We start from the raw sequence: 13279 nt of genomic DNA, 5'->3' as shown, positions 1-13279 counted from the left end.
GGATACATCACTACACTGCACTTCCACTAATGGGCTATGTGACTGATCGTGGCCATGAAACTGTTGCAGAAGTCATTATGTTTATTTCCAGATGTGATTCCTAAAAAGATCTTCTGAGACAGTCTTCCTCGTCTGTCAGTGGGTTTCAAAGGATCCAGGGGGAGCACATGGGTCAGAGGAGATGATAAAGGAGCTGGCCTCCTGGATGTCCTCTTCCTTGGATCAGGACGTAATAAATAAGCTGTTATTATCTTAAATGGCAAAGATTGTTTATCTTAGTACTTAGCCTATCCTAAGAAATATGATCAATTTTTCCAGTATTCTATGAAGTTGCTGAGTTTCAGTGGGAATGGACAGTCTGCACATCCAGTTCTGACCTAAAGGGTCATTGATGAATTCTTGCATGTGACTATAGTGTATAGTCTCTTAAGAAGAATATTCATGAAAGCATTTAAAATTTAAAAAACAAAAACGATAGTATTGAGCTACTTATAATAGAAATGTTCAGAATGCGAAAATATTATTATTTCAAGATATAGACTTGTTCTAGCGGCTTTCTCATACATTCTTTCATTTAACTTCAGGATGTTTTTGGAGAACCTAATTTTATACAAGACAATGAAGGGGGATAACCTTTCAGCAAAATAGATGTAACCCAGCCATGGATAAGTATGATGACTGAGTGTTCAGGATTATAACTTTTTAGGCTGCACATTGCTTTAAGATGCAGCATGAGAAAAAATTCCTGAATGGGAAATAAATGAGCCTTCAAATAATATCAGGCATTTACTGAGCTCTCTGAAAGGTTGTTTGTAATGGGAGGATTCCTAAAAATTATGCTCTCAGAACCTACTGAGAGCTCCCTCTGCTGGCTGAATATTTACTAGTTGTGCGTTTGCTTAGGACACTGAATTCTCCAGGGTATATAAAACAAACATGATCTATGCCCATACACCAAGGTCTATTGTGCACATATACAGAGGCATGAAAACAATCTATAGAGACAGTTGGCAACTTCCAAATAGGTCTGAACATTGGTCTAAAGGCTGTGAGTCAGCATCTTTCCTTCTCATAGGTCAGCTAAAAAGTGAACTTTCCTGCTGATGCCATTCTAATCAGAAGAGAAAAACAATTTTAAAAAGTCTTGGTTCAGCTACAGTCAGCTATAAGTTGCGTAAGACCTAAATAACTAAAGACTAAAAAAGGAAGCTATGTGAGGAAGTCAACATTAATGTGACTCTATTAATAACACATACTAGAATTAGAGCTCACAGCTGGAAAAAAAAAAGAGAGAAAGAGAGAGATTGTGCACAGGGTCAATTTCATATAGAGAGAAAGCTTTCACGAGCTTTCACATAGAAATTATGCTATTAGAAGATCAAGTTGGTGCTGAGGTGGAGTACACTGGGCTTTTGGGCTCACCACCATTAAGGATGAATGGTGAACAAAACACCTTTTAGGCTTGAATCCTAGCAGGATAAGGATAGATTAATTGATTGATTTGCCCACATTTATTCCACAAAGGCTTTAAATTTTTTTCTAAGATAAATACAATGCTAATTTTAAAAATCAAATAATGAAGAAAACCCATAAAAATGAAAAATGAGGATCAAGAGACTTAAGAAAATTAATGACATGGGTGGTTAGTTGATATTAAGATTCAGTGAACACAAAACTCCATGATGTTGAAAACTAAAAATGTAGTTTGATATGTCTTTAAGGCATATTTAAAGAATTAATTCAGTTCTAATACCAAGGCTCATGCCATCAATTTATAGTGAGTTATGAAAAGGATTCATAACCTTGTAATTTATTTTAGGACAAATTGTCACACTGACATGATACTTCTATGATTATTTTTGGAAATGCACCAATATTACTTTACCATGAACATTATTAACTCCATGACATTAAAGACCAAATAATAATAGGTGTAGTATATTTTCTGATTATTGAACTCATCTTACATATTTCCCCCCATTTAAATTTATCGATCATAATTATAGAGGCTTAAAGCTATGTGTCTAACTTTGGCATTCGTGATTCTTCTTAAAATATTAAAAACATCACCTTTATTACCTCTTGATGGCACACTTGTATCATATTCTTCCTGAAAAGATTTTGGAAACTGCCTGGAAACCATAGCAAAAAAGAATGTTGCTTTCTTCTTCTTTGAGTAACTTAGTTGTATAAAATAGATTAAAAAATATTCTGTAGCCTGCACTTTCTTTCAATATGCTCTGAGTGCACTTCAAAGTATGTAGTTAAACTTTGAAGGTTTGAATTTTATCAAAGAACATTTGAATTGGGATTGCTTAGTAGAAGCCTCTTTAGTCAAGTTGCCTTTATTTCAGTCGGTCCTGGAAAACAGGCCAACTGCTTGTCTTTTAAAGTAAGTACCAAGTGGATAGGTAACTTTTTAAGCTTTGGTTGTTTCTGGAGCATTCATCTTCAATTAATATCATGCAAGAAGCACAAAGTACAACAAATAGAAGAAGAGCAAGTGTAGAAAGTTGTAACCACAACCTTTGTACATTTCAGGAACTAATTGTGCTCATGGTCAATTTTAAGACTGATTATAAACCATACTACAACTCAAGTGCATTTTTTGTTACTTGTCTCCAGGTCAAAAGCCAAATAAAAGCAACAATCAAAATTAAAGAGTGGTAATTACCGAGTCAGAGGCCTTTGAAATCACACAAAAAAAGACTGATATTAAGGTAGAACAGTGAAAAAACATGAAAGAGCATCCAAATTCATTATAGTTTGGTGTAGTTTATTAAGATGAGGAACAATACATTCCCTTCCCTCATTTATAACAGCCATTAATCACAGCATTCTTTCCATAGACATCAAATAAAATCCCACTTAATTAATGTCTAATATTGCATAATACATTTTAGAAAAATATTAATGTAATTATTTTTTTAGATTTTTGTATTAAATTATAATCATAGGCACTGGAATATCTCATTCTCCAGTAGTTTCGGGTATCCAAGGGATATGTGTTTGTATGTACACAGTAAGGGAGGATGAAAACACAATCGGGTGAGAGACTGTGGGGGACATTACTTACCGCAAGTGTCATTGTCTTCATCAGAGCCATCCAGACAGTTTATTTCTCCATTACAAAATAAATCAACTGCTATACACTTTAGAGCATCAGCACAAGGACTTGAACCAGGCAGGCATTCTACTGAGATATTTCCTTTAGAAAAAAAAAAGATAGAATTTGTAAGTTTCTTCATTGTACATTTAATTGCCAACCATATATGCAATGTTTGGATATTTATTATGTGTTTTTTGTCATTTATGTCTTTATTCAGAGCATATATTTCAATTTCCAATGTAAATATTCATTTCATTTAATTAATTAGTCATTTGTAAAAACTTAGAATTTTGCATTTGGAAAAGAAGATATATATTTCATTATAGACGTTAAATATGAATGTTTAATTTGTTGATTTTAACCTTGAAAAATTAATACTATAGTTTGGGCATTTAGCTCCTAATGATTACACCTCCTATGATTGTTTATATGTGTTCTGCGGGGCAATTTGTTGGAATGTTTTTCACATTATCTGCAGTATCTAGTAACCACTTCATTCACTTATAAACTTATTTGAAAACATGGGGGCTGAACATTAACATTCTGCAGAGCAAAATTGGTTGGCGATGGCCATTTTATAATGAATAAAACACTTAAAATTCCCAGTGCATGGCTACATTGAGCAGTGAAAAAACCCAATCACTGTTTCCATTCAATATGTCTTTGCTTATTGAGTCAGAGACTTTTACTGGGAAAGATGCAAACATTCTCCTGAAGAATTGTATGCCATACTCTGACCAGAATCCGGTCAATTTGCCCTTCTCAGCCCATCTTGTCCTTCATCTGCTCTTCTTCCATTTGCCTACATGCAGAGATGTATCAAGAAACACATTTTACTTCCAGAAATTTACTTGAAAAATTTAAGTGCGATTCTTAAAAATGGCATAGTCTGCACTGCACTGCCATCTGCTGGGCTTAAAAATATATTTGATTCTGAAATTTCTCCTGGTGTTCCATGACATTAATTGGGAAAATAAAGATGCATGTATCAATTAATCTACTAAGGTAATACCTAATTGGGAACACTTATGGACAGGGTTGCTGGGGATATATTCAACTAAATTAGACTTTTGTAATTAAAATGAATATAAACCAGTGGGAAAAATCATGGATCACCTAACATCTAAAACAGGACACGATAAAGATCACACCATTCTAAAGGACAGATCACCCCCATTTAAGGAATAAAAAAATGATAAAAGTGGTTTGAATAAGCCCCAAAGCATATTACGACTGTTGATACATGAGATACTTATCAAGAGTCCTTAATCATTGAATTCCCTAATTTAAGAAAGGCATAGTTTTGATAGTATTCCATAAATGTTTGCTAAATAAATAACAATATCTTATTTTAGCAGTAGTTAATAGAATTCTATGTATTCAGCATTTAAAGGAACAGATTAAGGAATATAGCTAGGAAGATGTATAATTTCGCCTGTCCTAATGCTTCTCATGGGAATGTCACTTCATGATGATTTACATGTCTGTCTGTGGCTTACTGAACTCTGTAGATTGAACCTTAAAGCCACACTTGCAAGTGATACCAATTGGGATCCTTTGATCTTATTAATGATCATTTATTCACTACACAAGTATTTATTATCTATTTAGGTCAAATATTTTTAAGGAATGGAGATAAAAGGGTAAGTAAGAAAGAGCCTTTATTCTCATGATCTTTGGAGTTTAGTGAAAGACTGGTTCATTAACTATTTTTTTTAAGAGAAATAAAAAAGTTCTATGGGAGCATCATGGGTTAGGCAATTAGTTTCCTTTTGAGTCCAAATTGAGTTCCATAATTTTTGCTCTGGTATTTCTCTTCTAAGAAGTCGGTACTGTTCTTCTCAATAGGTAGTTTCGAGGAAAGGAGTTAAATAACTGTGCTTAAAAAAATGTGCACATAGAGAATAATAGTTGGCTCCGTTTACTAGAGGGTGAACAAATTCCCTGAATATTAATTACTGTTACCTTGAGTGAGGAAAAAAGGTGTGCATGTGTTTTCATATCTATATGGTATTTTATCTTTGGGATATTATTTTTTGGCATTTTGTGAAAACCTATCAGTTAATGAGTATTACTTAGGATTCTGCAAATGGAAGGTTTTAATTATCCATTTCTATTTGTACCATAAAGGATTCAGTATAAACTCAATGTGATTACTCCAGAATGATCCAAAGCCACAACAATTTTCAGTGATTTGTGGTAAGGAATCTCCTGCGCATACTTTTAGCAGTATGGAGGATAAGAAGACAAAAATCCATTTTTTAATTTTTTTCAAACCAATTACAAGGAGTGTTATCTACAAGATAATAATTTGCAAATCATGTTGTGAAAATATTAGGTTTTTCTTTTTTCTATTATTTAAATGGAGATAAGAATGCTTGATGGACAAAGCTGTTGGAGACAAGTTCATCCCAAGGTCCTTACAGCATACTTAACAGTGAAAGTGGAGTCTGAATCCCTGTATGTCTTGCTTTAGAGACTAAGTTTATTTTTCTACGTTGTATTGGAAAAAATAGGTATCACCTTACAGAAATTCTTGTCAGCTTCGATATAACTAATTTCATCTTTTTCGCAAGGCCATGCCTGGCCAACCCGAATGAAATTATAGTGGAAAAATACTTGAACAGTTCTGGTATCATGTGCATATGGATGTTTCAGGTTAGAGGAGTGTGCTTAGCAATACACATACTGTTCTCTCAATGCAGAGAAAGAAAAATGCTTAGTTACAATACATGTGGTGTTGGATAAAGTCCCTGTGTTTGAGTCCTTGGGCAATTCACCTGAAGAGTGTAATTCTACCTTAGCTTCTCCTGACCCAGTTTCATGTTCTTCACTGAATCAGCCAATGCTTTTCCATCAACCCCCAAGACCCTCCACATAGTAGTATTGGAGCAAGATTGCATTTTATATGAAACTGAGAAAGTCCACAATAGTGAAACTTTTGCTTTTTCTGCAATCATTGTCTACGTAGTAAGCAACAAAAGACTAGAACCAGCTATATTCTAGAAATCCTTCAAGCATTTGAACAATTGCCCAGAACAGCCCCTCTTGGCTGTAGCAGCTAAGAAGTCAATCAGTGAAATTCACTCCCGGTCCCCACCTCCTTCCTCCAGTGTTCCAAATGGGTTAATAAAACTTTACAGTAATTGGCAACAAAGGCAGTTGAACAATAGGACATAATCCTCATGGGCTTTGTACCTGCTATCATACAAAAATTCTCTTTGGCAGAATTTATAATAGCACTAATGCCAGGTATATGATGCATGCATTTGTTGGTTTTTCTCAAACTCTGTCTTCCAGGCACATAAAGATGAGAATAAACTTAACATCCCTGAAAGGCATATTCATAATAAATTACTGCTTGGATACTGCGGTTTCCAAGTTTAATTGCCTCGTTCCCCTCTATAAATCGATAGCATCTCACCGTATGAGAGGGACAAATGGGAAAGATGACTGGGGACTCATGGATCCAGTAAAAGAGGGAATATAAAATGTTGACATTTCTTTACCTTAGTATGATTCTTTGAGGATTGATTAAAGTAATTCAATACAGTTTCCAATAACAAGAGATCTTTAGAAATCGAGCTCTTTTGGTCAAATAAATGATCAGATTAAATGATCATTACCAGGTACAATGATCTTGTTTTAACCTTAGTTTAGTTTTTGAAATATTTCTAAAAAAAGTATTCAACTGTCGTTTTTTCTTTTTTCTGTTTAACTCAGAAGAGAGAAGGGAGAAAGAATCTAACTTTGAATCAGTCATGAATTGAGACAGTGCAGTGATATTGTCTCTGTTTTAATTCTCATGATTGCTCTCTAAGATATGTATGTTAGTCTAAAATTTAAATAAAAAGACTAGGTAGCTTGCCTAACACCACATATAGAGTAATTGGTGCAATTAGTTAATGATGGACTTGGCTATACCTTTTCAATGATTGTATGTTGGGTTTTTGTTTTTTTCTTTTGGTTTTCATTTTAAATATCAAATGACTAAAGTGTGAAAGACAGGATTAAATGTACACTGATCCCATCCCTATAGCGTACACGTAGGAAAAGAGATTTTTGCTTCACTTCCAAGGAAAGAAGAGTAAGGGGAAAATATCACTCCATGATCTTTGTCCCCCATTTCACCATCTCCTCTAGAAAAGAGAAAACTGATCATAGAGTTCAACCACTTCTTGTATTTTTGACAAGTTTGTCCTCAGGATAGGAAGGGAGAAACACTTATATTAAGTCTAAGGCTTTCTTGCTCTAACACTGATTGGAAATATATTTATTTCCAATATTATAACACTGGAAATATATTTTTCCATATATTTCTCTTAAGACATTTTAAACATCTAAGATGTCCTCATATTATGGTTTATAGGAATCACTCAGTAAACCAAATAGAAGACTGGCACTAATTTGGATATTTGTTGCTGACTTCCAAAGTTTTAGAAAGATATTTCTCAAAATATATCAAATTTACTTTTTCAGCTTATTTTTAGGCTAAAGGAATTAGCCATTATCAATCCTAAAAGCATTTTTTTTGAAAGTGTGTTGAAAAGTGGTTTTAAATGCTGTGAATAGTCTTCCACATTGGAAAAGAGACTGTAGGATAAAGAACAGCTTTATATTTTAGTGTGCTGTATTGCTGCATGGGTTCACACCTAAATACAACTCCAGGCAGCTTTTTCCTACTGTAAACAACCTCTATGGATTTTGAGGTGTGATGGATTGGTTCATAAAGGATTTTGATTAATGATTCATATATTGCTTTGCCTTCCAAACATCATGTCAAACATTTTATTCAAGAATTATTAAGTCTTACTCAAAAGGGGATTCATAGTTTTACAAATGTTCTTTCTCTGTATGTATATAACATTTGGTATGAATCCTAAAGACATAAAAATGGCGGTACTATTTTAGGAGCTAAAGATCTATACAATATTGCCTTTTTGGAGTTTATCCGCAGAGATGAGGGACACACCCAGGCCATTCAACATGAAGAGTAAGTTAGGACCTGAGAAGGCACTTTAGTTAACAAATAGATGGTCACAGTAGACAATTACTAGAAAAGCAGAAAAAAGGTCACATCAAAAGTACATACTGGGAGTTAGCACAAGGTAGCCATTTAATGAAAACTTGTTGAATGAGTGAACCTAAGGTTATCTTGGTGCTGGTTTGGCAACTTGTATTGTGTTGAGAGAGCAAGCATTTCTACTTTGTATGTAGACAGAATAACCAAAGAAGAAAATTCCCTCACATCTGATGAAACTTACATCCCTCTGCCAAACATTTGGATCTTATTGGTGGCATTCTTAGTATCAGATAATAACCAGCATTGTAATAGAGGACTAGAGCGAGGTCAGATAATCCAGGCATTAGCCTTAAATCATTGCTCACTTTTGGTGAAATCTTAGGCTAGAGCTGCACACTTTTATGCTCCAGTTTTCTTACTCATAAAATAAGAGTAACATTAACTGCTGTCTTAGCAGAGACTTCTTAAGAGCCTAAAAGAAAACATAAGTGAGAACTTTTTAAAAAAGTGTAAATAACATTACTTAAACTGACCTGGGGTTGCCAGAGGCCTGCTGGTTGTTAGCTTGCCTGTAAAAAGAAATGGCATTAAGATAATTATTACCTTTTAAAACTGATTATTAGGAATTTATTGTGTATTCTCTGTGTTTAATATTTAACCTGAGCGTTTTTAAAGTTACTGTGAATTATTATCTATTAATGTAAGAAAATGTCATTTGTATTTGGATCCAAGAATAAATCTTTTATGTTTTCATTGGTTTTATAGATTGTAGAAGAGAAGTTTGTAAAGTCATCTTTGATTTTCTAAGTAGAGAAGATGTTAATCATCATCAATAACCGAACACAAGGATTCATTAATATCTTAATGATATTAGACTTAAATTTTCTAGGTAAATCTGATGTTATGTGAAACAGAAGTTGAGATATACTTAGACCATGGGCTTTGGAGTCCAGAGGAGTTGATTTTAATTCCTCAGTTTGACATTTAATAGCTGTGTGAGTCTAGGCACATTGCTTACTACTTATTTCTTTTTAAGTGGAAAAAATATTATTTTTCTAAAGGATCATTCTGAGGAATAAATGAGGCAATGCTGGTAAAATATAATACCTGGCCCAAGAAGACACTTTTTAAAAATGAAGACCTTTCAAATATTAGAAAAACTGTCATGACAATAGATAATACCAAAAGTTGTATCTTTATAGTTTCTATAAAAATGTATACTTTAAAAAATCAGTTACTTGTAAATTTTATATTTAGGATGACTTTGAAATATTCAGAATAATTTTATTATTTGCAATTTATGAGCAGTCAATTTTCAGAGGGGTAAAGAGATGTGTCCAGTGGTTTTTGGAAATTGGGAGACCAAGACTGATGCTTAAATCTGACTTTGATTTAAATTCTTTTTCTACAACATAATAATTTTACATTTTAAGATCAGCTAGGTTAGTTTTAGAGTTATTGACAATTTACCAAAGCAAACCCTTTTGATATTGGTGTGATTTTGGTGAGACAAAGTGAAATTCTGAATTTTATGAGCAATAATAACCAATTATAATTAGAAAGATAGAGTATGGAGATGCTAGAACAGAGCAAAGTTAACATTAAGCTTTGGATTTTCCTTTCTCAAGAATGTCATAGATTCTGAAAGTCATCATTCGATTCTCTTTTAAATGTTTTTTCTTCATTCCTAGCGCTCTTACAAATGTTACAGATTAGAGCCACATTTTAGAATGCTACGCACACATGCACACACAAACACTCTCACACGCACATACACACACTCACACATACACCATGTACAAATAGAGTTTAAGATATGAAAAGAACATTGGAATTAAAAATGCATGGGGGCGCCTGGGTGGCTCAGTCGGTTAAGAGTCCGACTTCGGCTCAGGTCATGATCTCGCGGTTCGTGGGTTTGGGCCCCGCGTTGGGCTCTGTGCTGACTGCCAGCTCAGAGCTTGGAGCCTGTTTCAGAGTCTGTGACTCCCTCTCTCTCTGACCCTCCCTTGCTCATGCTGCCTCTCTCTCTCAGAAATGAATAAAACATTAAAAATTTTAAAAAAGGCATGCCCTTGGTATGTGTAACTAGGCGTTATGAACTCTACAATATTATGAACTATATTATCCTTAACTAAATGTACACTTTTTCCATTTTAATATGAAGAATAAATATCTCAGAAAGGACTATGAAAAAAATATTCTTTTCTAATGTCTAATGTCATGGAGCTTGATGACCACCAAATATATATATATATATTTTTTTAATTTATTTATTTTTGAGAGAAAGAGAGAGCATGAGAGGGGCAAAGAAAGAGAGTGTCCCAAGCAAGCTCCGTACTGTCAGCATAGAGCCAATGTGGGGCTCAAACTCACAGACTGCGAGATCATGACCTGAGCTGAAGTCCAACGTTTAACCGACTAAGCCAGCCAGGAGCTCTCAAGTTATATTTTTTAGGGACTCTCCACCATGTGAAGTTTGGCTTGTTTCTTGAGGCAGCCCAGTCAAGGTTCTTTGTCAGAGGCCGGCTCCGGTTGGGGTCCAGGGGTCCCTGAAGGATGGATGGTGTTGGCGAGGGAGAGATGAGAGAGCCCTGAGATTCTGTGTGATCACCAGGCAGGCATCTCCACTCTCCCAAGTTATATTTTTAAAAAATGTCATCAGTACTGACCTGAAGTTGTTGCAGGACTTATTGTAGAGAAATTTTCCAAAGATGCTGGAATAAAGCAAAGTTGATTTGAAGTTTGAGATTATAATATAAATATACAACAAACAGTGAGTGTAGTTTGCATATCTTTCAAAAGACATCTGATCCTTTAGAGTTCCCATTTTATCCTATCTTATGTTGGATGTTTCTATTATTATTTGATTGTGATACATCTGATGAATTTCCAGAATCTGTATGTACCCTATATAAAATTTACTTGTTCCAAAAGTTTGCTTTGTTTTATTTATTCAAGAAAGATATTTATTCATCATAATTATATAGGATAACTTATGTTTAAGACAACTAATAGAACATTGCACACCAGATCATGTCAAATTTAGAATCAGTGGTTTTGCACTGAAATATATGGAAGATGTCAAAATAATCTTGCACATAATAATATCTACTGAGAACCAAGTTCTGTTTAAATATACTTTTCACACAAAAGGTTAAAACTAGCTGTTTTCTTCACCTTTTAAAATATTTCATAGTTTTAGAAATATAATGACAACTATGTACAATATAAAGGAAACCAAAGCATTCCTTATGAAAAACTCCCATCTAGTCAATTTGCTTTTATTTAAAACTGTATTTAAGATAAGTATGTTAAGAGGTATATTGTTTTCTACTGATTAGGTTGTTTATTCCAGTCTTTTTCATTTCTGTGTTGTCTTGTTCCTACAAGATCTATAGCAGCTTCATAAACAACTTTTGGTAGATTATTGATGAAGAAAACAAAACAAGATTTATGAGATTTTTTCATAAATAACTTAATATTTTAATTTTTAGTTTGATTTGGCTGTGAACTATATAAAAATCCAAGATATTTGTGAAAATTTCAACCAAATTTAAATATAATAAATTTAAAAATTCACATGACATAAATAAATATTAAACTTATAAAATTAAATACCTAAAATTAAGCTTGGTATTATGTTTATAAATATGTCCTAACATAGTTCAACAAATTAATTGTAACGTCAATGTGTGGAGCATATACTTAAGCTGCTGATATGGTTTATTGCATCTATGATATTTATTTCAGCTAACTCAAAGATATACTTATATTGAATAAATAAATATTTTAAAAACCACCTCCAAATACTCCAACTGTAGGGAGTCATGAAAATAAGTTTCAGCATATCTATTAATACATTGCCAGAAAAGACTTCCAGAAACTGATGCATACTCAACTAAAGATAATAAGAAACCAACTTTCTAGAAGAAAATGACTACTGAGAAAGTATCAACCAATGCTATTCAAAGATAAAGCCATCATAAACAGGGGTGTCTGGGTGGCTCAGTCAGTTGAGCATCCAATTCTTGATTTTGAATCAGGTCATGATCTCATGGTTGTGAAATCCAGCCCCGTAAGGGGCTCTGAGCTGAGCGTGGAGCCTGTTTGAGACTCTTTCTCTCTCCCTCTCCGTCTCTCTCTGCCCCTCCCTGCTCATTCTCTCTCTCTCTCTCTCATAATATAAATAAGTAAACATTAAAAAATTGTAAACAAACTAGTATAATGGTTAAGAGCACAGACATTAGGGTCAGGCCACCTTGGTCAGGTCAGAATCTTCCATCTAACTCTAAATACCTGTGTAATTTAAGGCTATTTATCAAAATTATCTGTGTTTTGGTCTTCTCATCTGTAAGGTGAGGGTTAATAAAGATACCATGTAATGAGATTAATGTAAAGATTAAATGTGAAGATAGATAAATCACCTATTTTAAATCATAGTAGTTTTTAGCTCATCTGAATCAGACAAAGATCCACAGCAGTCTCTGCTCCAGCTGTTGTGCCAGAGGGAACTAAGCCATCAGAAGAGAAAGCTCTTAAGAGCAATAGTTGTCTTCTTCCTACACAGGTGCAGCAGGACACAGGGGGAGACTCAATGAATGAGAAAACTGTTCTTGATGGACCAATATGGTATGAAAAAGCAACTTTCATATCTAGTATTAAAAATCAAAAACAAAGCAAAAAAAGTGCATGTTTTTACCTATTTGATTTAGAGACAAACCTATACTGACTGATCTCATTCTGTTGCAAAACAGCTGAAACTGGTGTTAGGCTATTTAAAGTTTGTTTTTATTTCACTTGATGTAGATATTTAAATACTGATTAGCTTTCTGAAACCCAAAACTTTCCAAATTCCAAAACATACCTGACTCCTAGGTTTGCAGGTAAGGAATGGGGGACTTGGATGGGCCTGGTAAGTTAGTAGTATTGCGTTCAACCAAAATGAAGATATATGTAAATGTTTGTTGAACTAAATCGGATGGAGGATAACTAGAATGGAAAATTTAGAATAACCTAGGTGTTGATAGACACTATTGTCTTGCTATTACTTTTAATGCCCTGCATCTCATCTCCTTTGATTTATTTTCATTTTAAAATTGCTTATTTTAGGGGTGCCTGGATGGCTCAGTCAGTTATGTGTTGGA

At 33.9% G+C, this 13279-nt stretch overlaps 1 protein-coding gene across 2 annotated transcripts in view; it reads right to left on the bottom strand.

Annotated features, from left to right (window-relative positions):
* TMPRSS15 (transmembrane serine protease 15) overlaps positions 1-13279 on the bottom strand; it is a 115064-nt gene that overhangs the window by 87376 nt on the left and 14409 nt on the right. The window contains exons 5-7 of one of the 2 annotated variants that reach the window (XM_077765627.1): positions 10805-10849; positions 8666-8701; positions 3077-3208 (exon numbers count right to left, since the gene is read on the bottom strand). In XM_077765627.1, the coding sequence (XP_077621753.1) occupies positions 3077-3208; positions 8666-8701; positions 10805-10849 (213 nt within the window). The remainder of the gene's footprint in view (positions 1-3076; positions 3209-8665; positions 8702-10804; positions 10850-13279) is intronic. The other variant, XM_077765628.1, reaches the window with a different exon arrangement.

The sequence above is a fragment of the Crocuta crocuta genome, unplaced genomic scaffold (assembly GCF_008692635.1).
Source record: "Crocuta crocuta isolate KB4526 unplaced genomic scaffold, BGI_CrCroc_1.0 scaffold174, whole genome shotgun sequence".
Taxonomy (NCBI): Eukaryota; Metazoa; Chordata; class Mammalia; order Carnivora; family Hyaenidae; genus Crocuta; species Crocuta crocuta.
Note: the sequence above shows the minus strand (reverse complement) of the source record. Positions and strands in the feature narration are given on the sequence as shown.